The sequence below is a fragment of the Fringilla coelebs genome (assembly GCF_963513975.1).
Source record: "Fringilla coelebs genome assembly, chromosome: 6".
Taxonomy (NCBI): domain Eukaryota; kingdom Metazoa; phylum Chordata; class Aves; order Passeriformes; family Fringillidae; genus Fringilla; species Fringilla coelebs.
Window position 1 is genome coordinate 48,604,909 of NC_140034.1, and position 18,324 is coordinate 48,623,232.

An 18,324-nucleotide genomic window follows, 5' to 3' on the forward strand; every position below is an offset into this window, starting at 1 on the left:
GCACTATCCCGTCATGGGACCCGTGCGATCCCAGTGCGATCCCGGCACGGGCCCGGTGCGATCCGGCGCAGGCCCGGGCGCGGGAGGCGGCAGCGGCCGCCGGTGGGCAGGGGGCGCTGTGGGGCCGCGGGCGCCGCTCCGGCCGCGCCGCCGCCTCGCTGTCCCCGCACGGCTGTGGGGCCGCCATGGACCGCAATCCGTCGCCGCCGTGCAGCGATGGGGAGGAGGAGGAGGGGGACGCGGTGGGCAACACGGTGTACAGCAAGCACTGGCTCTTCAGCGTCCTCACCCGCCTCATCGAGGTGCGCGGCCGCCGGCAGGGAGCGGGCGGCGGGCCCGGCGTTGGTCGGCGCCGGGCGGGCGCGACGCGATCGCTGCCAGGGCCGGAGGGGACGCCGTGGACCAGCCGGGACAAACCCGGGGGCACAGCTGGGATTCACAGGGCTCAAATCCGGGGGCCGGGCGGGGACGCTGTGGGAAAACACCGGGCGGGGACCCAGCGGGGACCAAGCGGCTCCCGGGTGGTGCCGGGTGTTCAACCGAGTCGTTCTCCCCCGCCCCGCTTGTCCCAGGTCATCGCCCCCGCGGAGCCGGATCCCGCCGCCAGCCCCGAGGGAGCCCGGACGGAGCTGGACGAGGAGATGGAGAATGACATTTGCAAGGTGTGGGACATGTCGATGGACGAGGTAGGAGCCTTGTGCGGCACCTCGGGGCGCGTCTGCCCCGAGTGTCCCGTCAGAATGGTGCTGGCAGCGGGAGAAGGCAGGGAATCAGCCAGCTCGCTCGTTCTGGAGGTGCTGCCCATGCCCGGGTGTGAGGCAGGACAGCTGGGCTGGGGCGGCACTAAGCAGCCTCGCCACGGAGCCTGCCCTGGGAAGGGGAGCAGGGGCAGGACAGCAGCTGGAATTAACTCGGATGCGCAGCCTGTGTCTTCAGCACTTGGATTATGGGCATAGTATTGATGCCGTCTCTAAACAGGCATATTTTCCTCTAGCAATTGTCATACGTCCTGATGGTAAGCATATATTTCTCTTATAGATAAACAGCTTTTCAAAGTTTAGCTGCAAACTTGAAGTGGCAATGTAAGACTTACTATATTTCTCAGCACTCTCAAATGCTGGAACAGATTCTTTATATATATATATTTAAGTATTATTTTATTCCCTTGATATATATATATATATATATATATATATATATATTTAAGTATTATTTTATTCTCTACCGTGTTGCTCAGATTTTTTAAAGTAAACATGGAACATGGGTCTTTATCCCCAAACAGACAACTAATCTTGTGTTTTAATGTGGTAAAATGAGGAAGAGATTTCCCTTGTGTGCTCTGATCAAGTGCTAATGGCAGTCCCTTCACTTGCTTCTTTTTTATATGACACGGTGATGTCATGCCTTAAAACATGATATTTACTGAAATCTGGTTGAGTGTGTGTTTCTGTTGAGATATTTGAGCAATTTGTATTTTCTTGCAAATGTGATTTTTTGACTCATTCTACAGCAAATCACTGGTGTACTGAATCACCAGAGGGGCTTGCTGGCCTTCTCTCATTGAAAAACAAAGATTATTGATATTAACTGTTGGCAGATAACAAATTCCTTGTAGTGAGTTTGTCATCTCTTTGATCCAGTGCTGTGGGAGCACATTTGATTTTGCATTTGGAAATTGCAGAGGTCCAGTTACTTCTCCATTCACTTTCTCCACAGGATGTTGCTTTATTCCTTCAGGAGTTCAATGCCCCCGATATATTCATGGGAGTTTTTGCCAAGTCCAAGTGCCCTCGCCTAACTGTAAGTATGAGCTGTCAAAGAGCTCTCCTGTGTTAACAGCAATAGCTCTGTACATGCTTTTACATTTATTTCCCTTCTCCCATTGCACGTATAATGTATAAGGAGAACCAGAAGAAAACATAAAATCAAATTGTAAAATGCTTTTTCACTCTGTTTTTAACATGGTCTCATCAGTAAGAATTTTGGTGGTGCTGAAGAATTTTGCTGTGTGCTCACACATCCTCATCTAGATACTCTGACAAAGGACTGAGTTTATCAAACAGTTATAAGACCTGTTATAAAACCAGCAGTCTGGCATTTTTTCCTTTTGATTTGTTTCATGATTACTGAACAGAGATGGCCACGAATTTGTTTAGTCAGACCTGCAGAAGTGTGGCTGGTGCCCACCAAAGCTGCTCTGTCACTCCCCTCCTCAGCTGGACAGGGGAGAGAAAATACAACAAAAGGCTCATGGGTCAGGGCAGGGAGAGATCACTCACCAGTTGCTGTGATTTGTTATGGGCAAAACAGACTCCACTTGGGGAAATTAATTTATTACTGATCAAATCAGAACAAGATATTGAGAAATAAACAAACAAACAAAAAAAAAAGATTACAGAAAGTAATCTTTGGAATTGTTAAGATGCCAATACTTTTTTTTTTTTTTTTTTAATTTTCCACTTGTTTTGTTGTCACTGATTTCCAGCTTGTGCTACACAGTGCACTGCAGGCCTCAAAATAGGATTTTCAAAGGTATTCAGTGTTGATGTAAATCCTCTTTCTCAGAAGTTACCAGATGCTTTACTCCAGGAGATCAGTAGAGACAAATAGAGCTTTGAAAGTTTAGTACTTTTTCTTTGGAAAGTACAACCCAAATTAGTGAGTGAGTGCAAATTGGCTGTCACAGCTACTATCATGAAACAGTGTTTGCTGGAGTGCCTGCTGTAATTTAGCAGAGGTTATAGAATGTTCATAATTAAGAAGACAACCTTAGTGGAGAGAGTTGATTTCTGACTTTAGATTGCTGCAAACTAATGACTCACTTTCTTTTAGCACCAGTCACCTGCAGGTGTTTCAGAGCTCTCATGGTCCCCTTTACATAAGCGTGCATCCTCTTAATGATTATCTTGGCATGAATATCCTAATGGGATGCATTGATTTGGGGTTTGTTTTTATTTTATTTTATTTTATTTTATTTTATTTTATTTTATTTTATTTTATTTTATTTTATTTTATTTTATTTTATTTTATTTTATTTTATTTTAATTTATTTTATTTTATTTTATGTATTTTTTAATTTAATTTTATTTTATATCTCTTTAATCAGAAAATTTGCTGGAAGCTTGTATTAAGATCTCTTTCTTTTGTGAGCAAGTGAATATCATGAGAGTTCACGTTTATGTAGTGATGTATTTGTTTTAGGACTCCTTTTTACTTTAATAACAGGGCTGTCAAATTAGCTTCAAAACAGTACACAAAGAATATGCAAGCAGAGCTGATTTCAAGATACATTTACTTTTATGGAGTACCTAAATATCTGCATAGTACCTGAGTGTATTTTAGGCTAGTCTGATAGAACAGAAAAATTTGTATGGAATCTGTGGAAAATGTTGTATCTTTGTCATGAAATCAGCAGGTCATACAAGCTTGGAAGTCAAACTAGAAAATGTCTTTGAACCTCTCTTACTTTTGTCTTATGGCTCTGGAAGTGAAATTGTGGACTTGCAGTTGTCTCATTACACTGTGTTTTGACTTTCCAGGAAATCTGTGTGGGAATATTAGGGAATATGGCCTGTTTCCAGGACATCTGCATGTCCATTAGCAAAGATGAGAATCTTGGGTAAGTGTCTGTGTGCTTTGTACATGAACAGGTACTGCTTGTCTGTCACAATCGGGAAATTCATGATAGAGAAAGATCTAAGCTTGCCTGCCCAGTCTCATCTTCATTCATACTTTTTGGCTGGCCATGTTTGTGTGGAAGTGTTCAGAAAAGGAAGAACGGACACAGACCACTATTTTGGGGGATTTTTAATCACTAGTCAAATTAGTTTTTAAGCTTGGTGGTCTTGAGACATGGGAAGTGCATGCACAGTTAGGAGAATCTGGTATTAATCTCAGAACATGGCTGCAGTTATGAAATTAATATTTTTATACTTTTTTTAGAAATAAAGATGGATTTTATTAACTTTTTTTCCCCTGCATTTTTTCCTTAAAGCCAAGTGTTACTGCAACGTTTGTGTGATTCAGACTCCCCAACTCTTCTGGAAACAAGCAGGTAGGACATCTCAGAAATTAATGCATCATTAGTGTAGTTCTGCTATGCTCTGAGGCCTGGGGAGAAAACTGACAAGTGGGCTCACTATTTTATTATCCTCTCATCCTTTCCTTTTATTGTTTCTGCATTGTTGTGGAATCACTTTGCTGTGAGTTAGATTCCTGTTTCTGTTTCCACTCTCATTATTTTGGATTTACACTTATAAAAGGAGTGAACTGGCTCCTAATTTGTTAAATGGGGAATTCTTGCCTAGGTTGTTGTTAACGTGCCTCTCCCAGCCTGAGGTGGCCAATGTCTGGGTGGAGAGGATCCGAGAAAACCCTTCTGTGTACGACTGTCTTTGCTTTATCATGTCCAGCTCTACAAATGGTAAGTTGCCAAAACAAGCTGGGATTTAGTGGGTGTTTGCAGAAGATTTCAAATACAATTTTCAAATACAATTTCAAATACAAATATTTTCAGTTGCGTTAATTTGTTTTAAATAAAGGAAACCTCGTGAGCTTAAAGGACACCAAAACAAACTGGCCCTGTCTTTGCAGGTTTATACATATATATAAAACCAATCAGAAAAGCACTCATAGGGGAAGAAGACAGCTCTGGGACAGAATAAAAATATGTTTAGATTGAAGAAATTGTTATTTTCCACAATAAAAAAAAAGGACATAGTCCTCATTCAGGAATATACATATGTCATTTTTGAACCTTGAAACAAGACCTCATTTAATGTATTTTTTTCAAATCAGATATGGATTTTCTATTTTTAAAGCTACTGTATTAGTGGAATGTGAACTGGAGGAACAGTTCAGTTACCCTGGCAGCTGAATACTGTGCAGGCTTTGGTTATGCAGAGTGCTACACAAATCTCTCTTAGCACTAATTTAGCAAAAACCACACCAACTACCTAAAAATGAAAATATTTTGAATAGCATTTATGTTTGACATCCAACTCAGCTGTAACAGCAGTTGTCATTTGTCAAGAATCCTAATAATACAGCTTTTTCAATTTTTTAATAATTTTTTTTAATGCAAATTTTCAGAAATCCTGCTCCATCCAATTGAAATAATAGGCCTTTGTAAGTAAAATGCAGATTATCAGGTGGTTGAATAGCATAAAACTGCATACCTAGGAACAAATCTTGAAAAGTTTTACTTTAGAAGCAGAAGTTAGGACTTTTCAGGAACATGGCATCTTTGCAGAATAAAGTTACTGCTTCACATGTAGCATGACAAGGTAGAAGGTGTCAGTGGGCTTTCCAAGAATCCAAATACCAGGTAAAGAGTATCAAACTCTTTACCTGGTACATGCCACATAAAGAAATTAAACACAGCAACTTGTAGTAGGTCACAAAGAAAATGAATTTATTTCAGTCCTGAATTTACTCCAAATACTTGTATATACTAGCATTTTGTGAGCTAAGTTTTGCTCTTCATTTTTAGTTTTGTCGAAATAACAATAACATTGTCTCTTGTGCAGTTGAATTGCTGGTGAAAGTGGGTGAAGTGGTGGACAAGCTCTTTGATCTGGATGAAGAACTGATGTTAAACTGGATCAAGAATGGCACTTGTCGCTCTGTGGGACCCTCTGTAGACGATTCTCCTGAAGAACTTCCGGACTTTAAAATTGTGCCTTGTATACTTGAAGCAGCCAAGCAAGTCCGGTATGGGAGATTTCTTTTTGGTTTCATGGCTGGGGAGATTCCTTATAACCTTGTAAGGCCTGTGCCCAAACATCTTGCTTTTAGTGGCACAGTTTGATGAATCACTGGGATATGTTTTCCTGGACTTATGGTTTGATATGAGTCAACTTGTTTGTTTGCAAAGGGAATGGCAGTGGCTGCTGATGGGCTTCTCTGTGACCAAAACACAGAACATAAGCTCAGAAAGCAGCACTTTGTCTTTTTGTTGTTTGTTCTGTGTAGATCAGATAACCCAGAAGGACTGGATGTTTATATGCATATCCTGCAGCTCCTGACCACAGTGGATGAGGGAATCCAGGCTATTGGTAAGAACCTGGAATTGCTGCGTGTGCGGGGACCAAGAGGGGCCATAACTTCTGGATTACCACGTATTTATTGGGGAGAACAGGAATTCACATACCTGGAATAAATTTGTTGGGTTGGTGGGTTCTCTTTCTTTCTTTCTCAAGTGCAGGCTCCTGATGGAGGAAAAGAGACTTGGAGTTTGCTTTATGAGCTCGTTTGCCAGGAGCTTTGCCAGCCAGATGATCCACCCATCATTGTGCAGGAGCAGAAGACTGTGCTGGCCTCTATTTTGTCCGTGCTGTCTGCTATGTTTGCTTCACAGACAGAGCAGGAGTACACCAGGATGAGGAAAAGCAAGTCATACTTTTTTCTGTTCTTTTTTTTTTAAATTTTTTTTTAAATTTTTTTTTAAAATTTTTTTTATTTTATTCACAGTTGGCTTTATGTGGGTGTGGAAGGTGGTTCAATTCAGTGACATTGCATACAGTAAGACTCTTCTCTGGTTACTCAGAATCACAGCAAGCCCAAAGTTCAATTACCAGGTGGGCTGTAAATTCTGAGGAGTTACAGTACCAGAATCTACAGATTCTGCTCAGTCTCACTCCAAACTAGTGAAAATTTCAGAATTTATATTTGCTAAAATATAGTAATACATTATTACATTGTTATTTTATACATAATATATACAACATATATTTTTATGTAGTATTTTTTTTTAATAGAGGGAGATTCTGCACTTACTTAAATCCCTCTATCATTTCTTACTTTTCAATCCATGGACAAATCTTTAGAATTAAAAGTCTGTCTTGAAAATATGAGTCAGGGTCACCTGCAGCAGAAAGATGCTGTGCAGTTTGGTTTGTCAGATGGGATTATCTGGATGCAAATTTACATACTGCCCTCACTGGGTACTACTAAAGACAGTTTCCTTCTCATGTTCCTTACACTGGCATATAGTTTTTTATAGATACAGGTCAGCTTGCAGGGAAAATTATTTAGGTTTTCTACTACATTTCCACTTGCTTCTTTAAACTTGTCTTCGCGTAACAAAACACTGTCAGAATATACATCCCTATAGCTTTTGTGTAAAAATCTGATGGTGTGTTTCAAAATTCTAATGCCTTGAAAGGATGGACAAGAGTTTTCAGTGTTAAAGTTCATTGTTCTTGTTATTTTGTGTTAAGATATGCCACTGATTGGGAGCTTGATTCGTATTTTACAATACATGGAGGGCTGTGGGAAGAGAACTGTTGAGAACTCCAAGGAATCTGAGCAAGAGGAGACTGGAAGGACTGATGTAAATGAGGAAGATTTCCATTTAAAAATTTTGAAGGATATTTGCTGTGAATTGCTTTCCAATATGCTTCAAGAACTAACCAAGGTAAGAATAAACAACATTATAGTAGGGATTTCTGCAGGGTAGGTAAGAAAAAAGTATTTAATATTAATGTGGACATTTTTCTGTGCAAGTGCAGTTGCTTACTGGGAATTCATTAGAGAATCAACCAGAAGTAGCAACATGTGTGGGAGATGGGAGGGACACAAGTTTTCTGAGGTGTGTGCCAAGATTCTGTATGATAAATTCTGTAGATATATGTTGCCCTTCCTTTTGAATGAAAGTCAGTTTATTTAAGAAAAGGAAATACTGTCAATATATAATCTCATCTTCTCAGCTGGACCTTTTTAATTGTGGAAGCATTCAGGTTCAGAGACTTGTGATATGTGAGCTTTCACACCTTTTGGCATCAGCTGTGTCTGGCTTTCTCTGAGAACTTTAAATTCTAGTTGTTTTACCCTTTTATAAGAACAAAGCACATTCTGTAGATGCTGTGCACAGTTTTGAGTTTGTTCTTTCAACAACTGTTCATGATGTGCTGGTTATGTTTCTGATTTTCCAGGAAAATACTGTAGAAGGACTGCACCAGGGACACCTGAATGAACAGACATGTTCCTGTGCTTTTCAGAACCTCTTACCTCTGTATTCTGCTTCGGTGAGTATGTGGCAAGGTCTGTGACACAGCTGAAAATGTGCTCCTTGGGTGGCAGGGCCTTTCCAAATCTGATCCACAAACAGGACAGAATTGCTCAGGCACAGGTAAAACACCATCCACTGCCAGACAGTCTTATCCCCTCTGTCTGTTCTGCCTCATTTCAGCCAGACTTTTGCTGAGATCATCAGCTGATGCCAGGGCCAAACTGTGCTGATGTGAATGGATGTCTGAAAATTTATCCTAGCTGAAAAGTTGTCCTGTATATTTTTATAAAATAATTATTCTAAGTATTTTTAATAGGGAGCTTTTTTCTGGGCGATAAAAGTTTCTGTGTTTCTTTTAAACAAGAAAATAAGGGTTTGAGGAAAGTGGTACCATTTCAAAATTTAAACCAATTGGAATTGTGCTGTTTAGGAGGAAGACAGCTACTGTGGGGCATTTTCCATTATTCATTGCAGTGGCTGCTGCTGGCTGCTCTTATTGGAAAGGTACAGAAAGAGCCCCTGTGCCAGTATAAGAATTCTGTGTTCCATGCAAATTGTTTTTTTTGGTTTATTTTTTCTCCTTGTGTGTGTGTTTTATTTCCAGGTGGAGAGTTTCCTTGAAGTCCTGCGTGAAGCTGATCAGACACTTGCTGACAATTTAGAAAAACGTTTTCCAAGCCTGAAGGTTCAGACCTAAGAATGTACATGAAATATTTTCCTTCTTTGGAATGAAGATTTTTGACTGTTTCATTACAGCATTTCAGAAATCAAGTTTTCAGTAAATGCAGGAGAATGAGTCAACCTCTTTACCAGCAGGTGGCTTTTAAGAAATGTTCTGGGTAGCCCTGATTAACCTGGGGTTAACCTGGTCTGCAAGGGGAAAGAAATGACTGTGAATCACTTCTGCAGCTTCCATCCTGTTTGCTCTGGTAATGAGAGACTGTTGATTTCTACCTGCTCTCCTACAGAGTAGTTTTCTTTAAATAACTCTCAATTCTGTGCTTTTCAGCTGAAGTTGAAACAGCAAAATGAATGAAATGCACTGAGTAGTTCTTTAACATGGTGCTGGTTACTTTCAAGTTGCTGTTGGCAAAAGGCTCAATAGAAATCCCCCTCAAGTATCTGATAAAAAAAATTAAATTATTGAGTTGTTTGGGGATTTTTTTAGATGATATCAATACCTTGAGCAGGTACTGTAACAGAAAGGTTTCATTCTGCTCCTTTCAAATCTTCACGCTTCTTCTACTGAAGCCTCATCTTCACTGCGGCTCTGAGCTGTGGTGTCTGTCCCTGTGCAGTTGAAGGATTTGAGAATATTGTTACCAATGGTCTGTGCTGCAGCTTCCAGCCATTGCAGGTAACTGCCCACAGTTAACAGTTGCAGGGCAGCTTTGGATTCAATCCCTGCTATACTAGCAGACCTGTGGGGTTTTCTTCAGCAGTCTGTGCTTCAGTGTTGGAATGAAACATATCAGTTCTTTCCTTGATTTGTTGTATGAATTATCTCAGAATGGCATGAGAAATGCCATGTTTTCCATGGGGGAGGTTAGAGTGTTAGGTCACTTGCAGGAAATTCAGTGTACAATCTCCTAAAACTCCCACTTTAATTATATGATATTTTAACTGCATTGCATTTTTAGATCCTGTGTCTGCATGCAGTGGAACTGACATGTTCTGAGTCTGAAGAGACAGCACAGCAGCACATCAACTTCACTGTTTCTGTAAATGAGAGTGGAAAACAATTGGCCTTTATTATGTTTGAGATGTAAAAGCAAATGGGAACCAGAGCATAGAGAATAACTGAATGTCACATACACCCATTGCCTGGCTCTCCAGGTTTTGCAGACTTTAGTGTTGTGCTGGGCCATGTTGTGTTACCAGAATTACCTGGACATGTGGTAAATACAGTATGTGTATATGTATATATAACCTTTCCATTCCAACCTCCAGTTTTCAAATCCAGTGCAATTCAGTCATCCCCCTGCCAGAATCATCCCCCTGCCAGCAGCATCTTAGTTGTCAGCAGGGAATTTGGAATTGCAAATACCTGACTTGTGTTGCCAAAAAGAATTGCCATGGTTTATATTAATTTTTGTATGCTATGTTTGTTGGAGAAAACTGGTGACTGTGAATCAGATGACACCATTTTTCATACTACTTTGACAGTTTTGGGATATTTTCTTAAACCTACAGATTTGTAATAAAGCTTCTTTTTTAAAAAAATCCCTACATGCTTTCCTTCATTCTAGTGTCAATTAAATTTGTTTTCTGAGCTACTGGAAGTGTCTGTTACTTGTAAGTATGTCAGTTGTAAGAGGAAAATCAAACCTCTTCATAATATCTGTGTGCTGTAAAATACGTTTTCTTTCATTGAATATTTATTTTAACTCTTGCTTTTTTTTGCATAGTTATCTTTATGGTCTGGAAGTTAATGTGTGTCTCATCCCATAAACATTTTTTGAGCTTAGTTTGTCCCCAGCTTTATCATAAGTGTCTTATAGTGAAGAATTATTTCTGGTGTGCATCTCCTGAAATTTGTGTTAGTTGAAATTCTGCAATAGCCATGTGATGCAATGTAGAAAAAAAAAGCTGAGATAAGATCTGTTGTTTTATTTTGTTTCTTCTCCTTTTCAATACACCAATATCCGGTGTTGGCTGATGAACTGTTAAGTGTTACTGATATCTGGTGCCTGTCATGACAGAAAAAATGACTGATGTCGTGTGGGAACCCGGGTGGGTCCCATCCTCCTCACCTGCAACAGAAGGAGCTGCAGGCACGGTCAGTCAGCCTTGCTTCAGCAGAATGGTAATTCAGGTCTGCTGGGAATTTTCATCCTTGGTGACCACGGTGAATTGGAGATTGGGATTCCCCCTTTGCCCAGCCCTTGTGCCCTGGGGAGTGAGGCTGGTGCCAGGGTGAATGCAAGGTAACTGTGCTGTGTTCGTGGGCTTCAGAGAGGGAAGAAATTATTTTGGGGGTAGGTGGATGATGGGTTTGGAACTTGTGCACGTGTGTTTCATCATCCTGCCAGCAGGGACCTCCCTTGGCCTGTGCTTCATGAGCAGCGTGTGTCTGGGGGTTTGGTGGGGTTGGGCTTTTCCTAGGGAGGGGCAGGGAGGTGTTTGGGTTTTGAATTTGGTATTTTTTTTAATTCCCTCTCCTAGAGGGAATTTTGACACCCACTGGCAAGCCTGAGCTCTCTAGGCCAGTTGATTCAGCATGGCTGTCTGCCTACAGGCAGGTGAGCAGCTTTCTTCCAGACCAAAGATCTGATTAACTCCAGAACATCCTCCTTTGGGGAGAAATGAGAAGTACTTGTCGCTGCTTTGTGCAGAGCTCTGAACAAAAGTGGGTACCTGAATCATTGAACTAAAGCAGCAGGAACTCAATCCTGCTTGGACAGGGCTGGATGTGACTTGTGGCATAAGAGCAGTCATAGAAAATTGAGGCAGAAAGCAGACTGGAAGGCCTTATTTTAACTTAGTCTTAATAGATCCGTATAATAATTTGTATTCAAAGACAGGATTCTAACATTCTTTTTATGGACATGTGATATCCTTATCCCACATTGTAACTTTTTCCTGGTGGGACAAAGCACCACAAAACCAAAGAAATTTGGGATGTGGGAAAAAAAACAGTGCCATTGGAATGCTTTATCTGCTCCTTTGGCAGTGCAAGGAGGTGGTTGCTGATATCCTAATCCTTGCCCAATATTCATGATGCAGATTTGTTCTTTCTGTTAGACTAAACCATGAAATCTAAAAAGCTCTCTTCTGTGCTTCTCCATATCCATGCCACTCTGCTTGCTTAATTTTCTGTCACTACTATTTTAGTTCATATTTTGTCTGAGTGCTGTGGTGAATCCCTTGTAAGATGAAACTGCCCAGTTATAAACACCTGTCGCTGAAACTAAGCTGCATTCCAAAAGAAAGAATAAGATAAAGTCTTTATTTCTAAGTGAAGTATCTTCATCGTTTATTATATTGGCATTAAAAGGTATGGAGGTGTTACTGTGATTTTTTTTCTGGCCTGGAAAATCTGTGTTCTTTCTCACTACCCTTATTTTGGCTACTACAGGGAGTTACAAAACCAGCAGTCTTTCTTTTATTTTTCCCCGAAAAATTTGCAATTTTCTTTTCTAGAGCAGAATCTTTTGGTCACAGCAGCTCCCTAATGTATCCTTTTATTTCCCCCTCAAAATCAAATCTCCCTTTTTAGTGCTCGCCATTTACTTTTCATTTTGTTGGCGATGATGATGAAATTCACGTGCTCTGCCAAAGTCAGTAAGAAAGGAAGATCCTGCTACACCTGGGGCAAGGACCAGTCTGCTGTGCTGTTATACAACTTCCCAAAAGCCCTTCATGTGAAGGCAAGCCCAGGCAGCCACGTGCCTCAGCCCCGCAGTGAGTGAAGGCCCTCAGTCAGAGCCAACAGAGCGTGAGCTGAGCGAACCTGACATCACCAGCATGGCAAAACAAACCAGGTTATTGCCAACAGCTACCCACTGAGGTTTGCAATGGAAAATACTGCTCCTACACCTCCTTTTGTTTCCCTCCCTGATTCACTTTTGCAAAAAGAAACCAGGTGTTACAATGCAAGGAGCTGACATCTAAGATGGGTAAGAGAACAGGTTTGCTTGAGTTGTTACTGTGGAGAAAATGAATGAACACAGGGAAAACCCAGTGGGGCTCAATTTCTCTTTCTCTCAGGTCATTGCATGTGAGCTGCAGGTCTTAGTGATGGCTCAGTAAAGTCTGAGAGCTGAATTTCATACAAAGGCTACTGAGAAAGAGCTCACAAAGAAAAGGTAACAGTGGTAGGAGGCTGTGAAGAGAAGACAGTAGTAGTAGAGGAAGAAAAAGATTAAGAGATACTGGAGAGAGAAGGCAAATAGGGAAAAGCCTGGAAGAATCCTGACAAAGAGGATAAATAATAAGTGAAGGAGAAAGGTATTGCATATCAGTAATTATGTTAGCATGTTAGATCTGTCCAGGTGGAATAGCTGGTGTGCACTCACCTATCGAAAGTCTAACACTGATTACATTTTCTGTTTTCAAACCTGAATTTCCTTTGCAGTTTCTCCTGACCATATGGAAATGAGACAAGCTTAAGGTGAACATGAGGTCTTAAAAACCACAGCAGGTGGGCTAATGAGTATTGCTGGATTTTAAAAAAAATTTATTTTTTTAATTCACCAACTCTCCCCCCTTGTTTTTTGCTGGCTGGGTGAGGCACTGGGGACTCAAATCATGATGGAGGTGAGGCAGTCAGGTGTTGCAAGCCCTTGCTTGGCATAGATCTTGAGGGTGACAGAGGCAATTTGTGAAAGCAGAGTCCTGCAGGGTTGGTGCTGGTGTTGCCCGCTGGTCTGCAGCAGCCTGCTCCTGGCACAGGGACAGTGACTGCCTGCATCTTTGTGCCCATGGTAACTTAAGCCTGTGTTGACACTTCCCCAATTTATGTCCCTTCATCCAGTTTCCAAGGAAATCTTAGAAAAGCAGATGCACCTTGGTATTCTGTGTTGCAATAGTGGCAGTTATTTATTCTGTGCTTCAGGTTATGCAAACTTCATTTTAATTTTGCAGTGAGTTTGTATCAATATTATTTTTGTTGTCATGTATATAATTTTTGGTGACAGCTCTGTTTAAAGAAGATGTAACTTTAACAAGCCATCTGTTAACCTTACATAGAAAGGAAATGCTTTTGTCAATTATTCCAGTGAAATCAGAAAAATAATTTCCTGGCCTCCAGTAGTCGACCAGTCTCCCTATCTTCTGTCAATAGGAGAATATTGAAATATGCAGGAAATAGATGCACACTTTTATCCTGCCCTGCAATACAACCACAGTGCTGCATTATAATTAGCCAGTGATGTCAGAAGGTTTCATTTTCCATTAAAATTTCTTTGTAGTGCACAAACTCTTTTATTCAACATCAGAGAGTTTCATCATTAGTCAGGTAGGAAGGCTGGACACAGGACCCATGGGAAGACATTTTGAGTTTATGCCAGCCTGATTAGTAAAGATTTTGATTTAATTAGTTAAGAAAGTAGAAAAGAGGGACAAATTTCAGATTAGATGGGAATGAAAAAACCTGCAAAATGACTCAATTTTGTCATTTGGGATGAAGCCATAACAATGGGCAAATGGAAGGAAGAGCAGTAAAGAAAAGAAAAGACTGGAATAGTAAGTAAAGAGAAAACTGAATGGAGAAAACATGGAAGAGCAAGGGAGGAGTCTGGTTTTGTGAGGTTAGTAGATAGAAGACATTTATGAGTAGACAAAAAGAAGCACAGGAAATTGCCTATGAGCTGAAAAACGGTGTAGGTTCAAGGAAAGTCTTTGAGAGACTTGAGTGTACTGGCTGGGTAGTGTGAGCTGCTCTCATGGGAGAGTCCCAAGCCCAAATGAAGGGAAGGTTTGTCCTTTTCCTTCTTGCCTTATTGGAGAGGTTCTCACAAGTTTTAAAAGAAGATACAGGCATTGAGCTATTCTGGATAAGGGTTGGTCGTGCTTATGGACACAAGCAAGAGCAGTCAGGGATAACTCTGAGAGGCAAACTTCTTGCAGCTTTTCTGCTTCTCCAGCCTTTCTGGCCAGCAGAGCAGGTGGATGAGGACAGCACCCAGCAGTGTGTCTGTGCACATGTGCTTTTGAGCCCACCCTGCTCGATTCCCTCTTGTCCAGCACTCAGTGATGAACATAAAGATCAAAACCAGATCTTTTATTGCAGCTTCATCAGTAGCTTTAACCAACAGATCAGGAGTCAACCTTCACAATGGAAGTATTGAAAATAACCACAGTGCTACTCCACAGCTGTCAGCTTTTGCATTAGAAGAGCTCTTAATTCTGCAGTGTCACCTGGGAGGCAAACTTTTTTCTTGTCCGCAGTGTGAAGGTTGAGGGGGCTTTGTTGGAAGAACCTGCTGAATGTGACACTGCATGATGAGATTGCCCACACAGGGTAAAGGAAATGCTGTCATGATTTAATTAATCAGTTCTGATCTGCTGATCCCTGAGTTTACTTAGACTTGAAAGAAGTAAATATAATTAAATTAAACAAAGGTCTTTCCTTCCTGCACATGCTCTGGGCCCTTTTGCGTCTTCTGTGAGATAACAAAAAGCTTATGAATAACAGGCACAGTGGTCTTTGTTGTTGTTGTTGTTGTTGACTTAATGCAGAAGGCTGGCAGGAGGAATATTATGCACAGGTGCAGTGTGCATGACATCAGGAGAAGTGGACACGTGGGTGCTTGAAATGAGTTTTTTAAAATTTGATTTCCAGTGTAAGGTTGCAAAAGGATAAAAATGTCAAGGTTTCAGTGTTGCCTGCTGCAGGTCAAGGTAATTTTGACAAAATGTGGTAATGTTTGATTGAAACCTTATCAAAACAGAGGAAAGAGGTAGAAGAGGGTTTAATTCAGCTCTTGGTTTATCCAAAGGCTTTTTGTGTGTAACTGCCTAAAGCTGTGCAAGCCCTGGGCGCCCTGGTGTGATTCCTCTGCAGGCCTGGATGGTTTTCCACCAGCCAGAGGTGGTGCCTGTGCAGTTGTGCTGCTCAGCACCTGCCTGGGTGCCTTGCAGAGCACACTCACAAATTTACAGTGGTTTCTTTGGCCACAGGCATTGTGTAAAACATATCCTTGACCAGTTGTGGGCTTCCTGCCTCCTCTCACACGGAGCTGTTTCTGCCAGCAGCTGGGACCTGCCCTCTCCAAGCACCACATCTTCATTCCTAGCCTTGTGTCTGTGCAGCAGAGGTTTGTGGAGGGAGATGTCACTTTGGGGAAGGCAGCTCCCTTATATTCTACTGCATGTGCTTGTCACGTGTTTGCTGTTCACAAGTGACCCAGCGTGTGGCTGTGCAGATGTCATTTATGGTGTGCCATGCTAAATTTACCAGAAAATCTCTGATAACTCAGTTTACCATGTGGTTTTTCAGGTAAATTTGCCCCTGTCTTTTGGGAAGTTAAATCTAGATTGTATTTTTTTAACTGTTTGTAGTAATGGGGTAAGAGAAAGTGGATGGGATGAAGCCTAATAAAAATGAGAAATACCTGATCTATTTAACTCCCTTTGTTCTCTGGAGTAGTTCTCACACCAATCAAAGCCAACATTGATTAACACAACTTGTTCTTGACTAAAATTAGATTTTAAAATAAGCAAATATTTTGTCCATGTAGTTTGCTAGATATTAAAGATTAGTTTGACTCATCCAAAATGAACATTTTTCCCATCTTTTCCTTCTAGAAATTGCTACTGTCTTTTCCAATCTGTAACTCTTTTCCATTTAGTCCCTACTAGCATGTGAATAGGTGAAAAGAATTGTGACTAGATGGGAGGCACAGTGTCAGTTTAGTAAATATATAGTTGTGAATTGCACTGAGCTCTGCTTGCACCTCTTTGACAAATCCTCATTAGCCTGTTTTGGTCTAGCTGCATCCTCTTGTCAGTTGTAAGTCTGCTCACAGTTTGCCACCCTAATCTTTTATCCATGATCCTGGTTACTATTTAGCTAATGCTTTCAACCTTAAATAATCTTATAATGTTTATTTCTCTGAAATAAAATTTTGTACCTACTGTCCCTAAAAGCAAAGCTTTCTAATCAGGCAGATGAGACTCATTAGTGTTACATTTCAAGGAGCCTTACTTTGATCCAAATTAATTAATTTTGCCCCAATACAAAATTGTCCTAACTATAATGGGAACTAAAATCTAATAAGATAAAAGAAATTCAGAGGGGAAAAAATATCTGTCATGAGAACACAGCAAGATGAACAGCTTTTGCTGGTCTTGGAAATGATGATGTGTTTCACAGCTCTGAGGCTGGACATTTTACAATTGCCAGTGTGTTTAAAGTTGCTGCTGTGAATTGATGGGTTTACATTGCTGGTTTCTATCCCTGGAGCAAAAAGTGACTGTGATTTAATTTATGTTGTTCACACTGGTCAATGGCCAGTGTCTAGACCAGAGGCTGCCCTCTGTCACCTGTTTCCTGTGTGATTTCAGGACTTCAGTGGATAAGGGGGCATCTGAAATGTGTGAACAGAGAATGGTTGATCCTCTGAGCTCACTTTGGTGTGAAGCCCTGAGGGACTTTAACAGACTGGCTAGGAATGAACAACCTGACCATGGCCTCTGTTTCAGAATGGCAGATCATCTTCAGCGTGGGGGTGAAACACAAACACCTGCTGTAACAGGCAAACCTAATTTCTTCTGTGACTGTTTGGGCCTTGGGGTCATCTCTTGATTTCCCTTGGCCTGGCTTGTTTAGGGTGTGTGAAACACATGGCATACAGTCTGCCTGCTCTTACATTCAGCAAATCTAACATTGGATATGCTTCCTAAACGAATGTGAATACAGCAGAGGCTGGTTACTGGTCCAAGCCCGTGGTGAGGCTGTGTCAGAAGTACCTGGAGAGCTCTTGTTCTCTTTCCTGAGTGGATCAAAGTCTGCTGAATTGCTTTCTGAGCTCTGCTTACTCATATCATTAGTGAGGACAAAGCTTTCCCCTTTGTTCACTTCTCCACCACACTCTGAATACACATATGCTGCTGTTCTACTAATTAGGCCAACAGGCTGAGGTTAACAAACACTGTGACTGCTCTTATCAGCAGCCTTATTTATGCATTTGACTATTTTGCTTTGTGCTTGTTTGTGATGTGAAAGCACTGGATAATTCCTGAGGTTTTGTAATGATAATGTAGTAGAAATAATGGTACCAGGGTGGTTCCTCAATGAATGGAGTCTGCTTCTACTATAACTTGTGCTTAAGGGATGGAAAAGTATCAGTACCTGGTCAGAAGTAATCCCTGAATGCCATGAGGGGCTGTTTTCAGTGGTGGTGGCTGAGGGTGCCTTAAGCTCTGGCACACTCTTCTCTTTTTGGATGCTTTGTCTTTCATTTTCAGGTTGGGCATTTTGCACTTGTCCCATCAGCACTGAGCAGCTTTTCAGCCTCCCCACCCTTGCCAGGCTCTGGAGCTGAGGCCAGGACTGGTGCAGTGCAGAGTTGTGACCTGGCTCAGCCTGCTGTGAAACCAGCTGGGAGCCTCCCCTCCAGCCCTGCCTGAGCTACAGGGGTTGGTGTGGCAGCCTGAGCAGAGCAGCATCTGCAAGGCTCCCTGCAGTATTCCCTTGTCCTCTCCAGGCTGCGCTGCATTTCCAGGCAGTGTGTAGATCAGCTTTTCCACTTGGTTTTCCCCATGCCTGGTTGATGGTTCTGGCTGGACTGAATCCTGTTTGCTCCAGTAACACAGGGAACCCCTGCTGGCTGGTGGGGGACCACGTTTAACTTGAGGTGACTTGACCA

General features: G+C 41.6%; 1 protein-coding gene across 3 annotated transcripts; it reads left to right on the plus strand.

The window, feature by feature from the left end:
• The first annotated feature begins 171 nt into the window (after window positions 1-171).
• SAAL1 (serum amyloid A like 1) lies at window positions 172-10,225 on the plus strand. Of its 3 annotated transcripts, XM_084207748.1 has the most exons (13): window positions 172-302; window positions 573-686; window positions 1,717-1,800; window positions 3,540-3,619; window positions 3,995-4,054; window positions 4,308-4,423; window positions 5,529-5,712; window positions 5,974-6,056; window positions 6,201-6,389; window positions 7,221-7,417; window positions 7,935-8,027; window positions 8,616-8,712; window positions 9,652-10,225. In XM_084207748.1, exons 1-12 carry the CDS (start codon window positions 186-188, stop codon window positions 8,706-8,708), a joined length of 1,410 nt encoding a protein of 469 aa, XP_084063874.1. In that variant the 5' UTR covers window positions 172-185; the 3' UTR covers window positions 8,709-8,712; window positions 9,652-10,225. The 3 variants fall into 3 exon arrangements, with proteins under 3 accessions (XP_084063874.1, XP_084063873.1, XP_084063875.1); XM_084207747.1 differs by having other exon boundaries at window positions 8,616-10,225; XM_084207749.1 differs by lacking the exons at window positions 172-302; window positions 573-686 and adding an exon at window positions 700-1,015 and having other exon boundaries at window positions 8,616-10,225.
• Window positions 10,226-18,324: the final 8,099 nt, after the last annotated feature.

Coding starts and splice junctions, on each gene's coding strand:
- SAAL1 (XM_084207747.1), top strand. CDS start 186: ATGGACCGCAATCCGTCGCCGCCGTGCAGCGATGGGGAGGAGGAGGAG. Junction 303..572: donor TCCTCACCCGCCTCATCGAG/GTGCGCGGCCGC, acceptor CGCTTGTCCCAG/GTCATCGCCCCCGCGGAGCC. Junction 687..1,716: donor GGGACATGTCGATGGACGAG/GTAGGAGCCTTG, acceptor CTTTCTCCACAG/GATGTTGCTTTATTCCTTCA.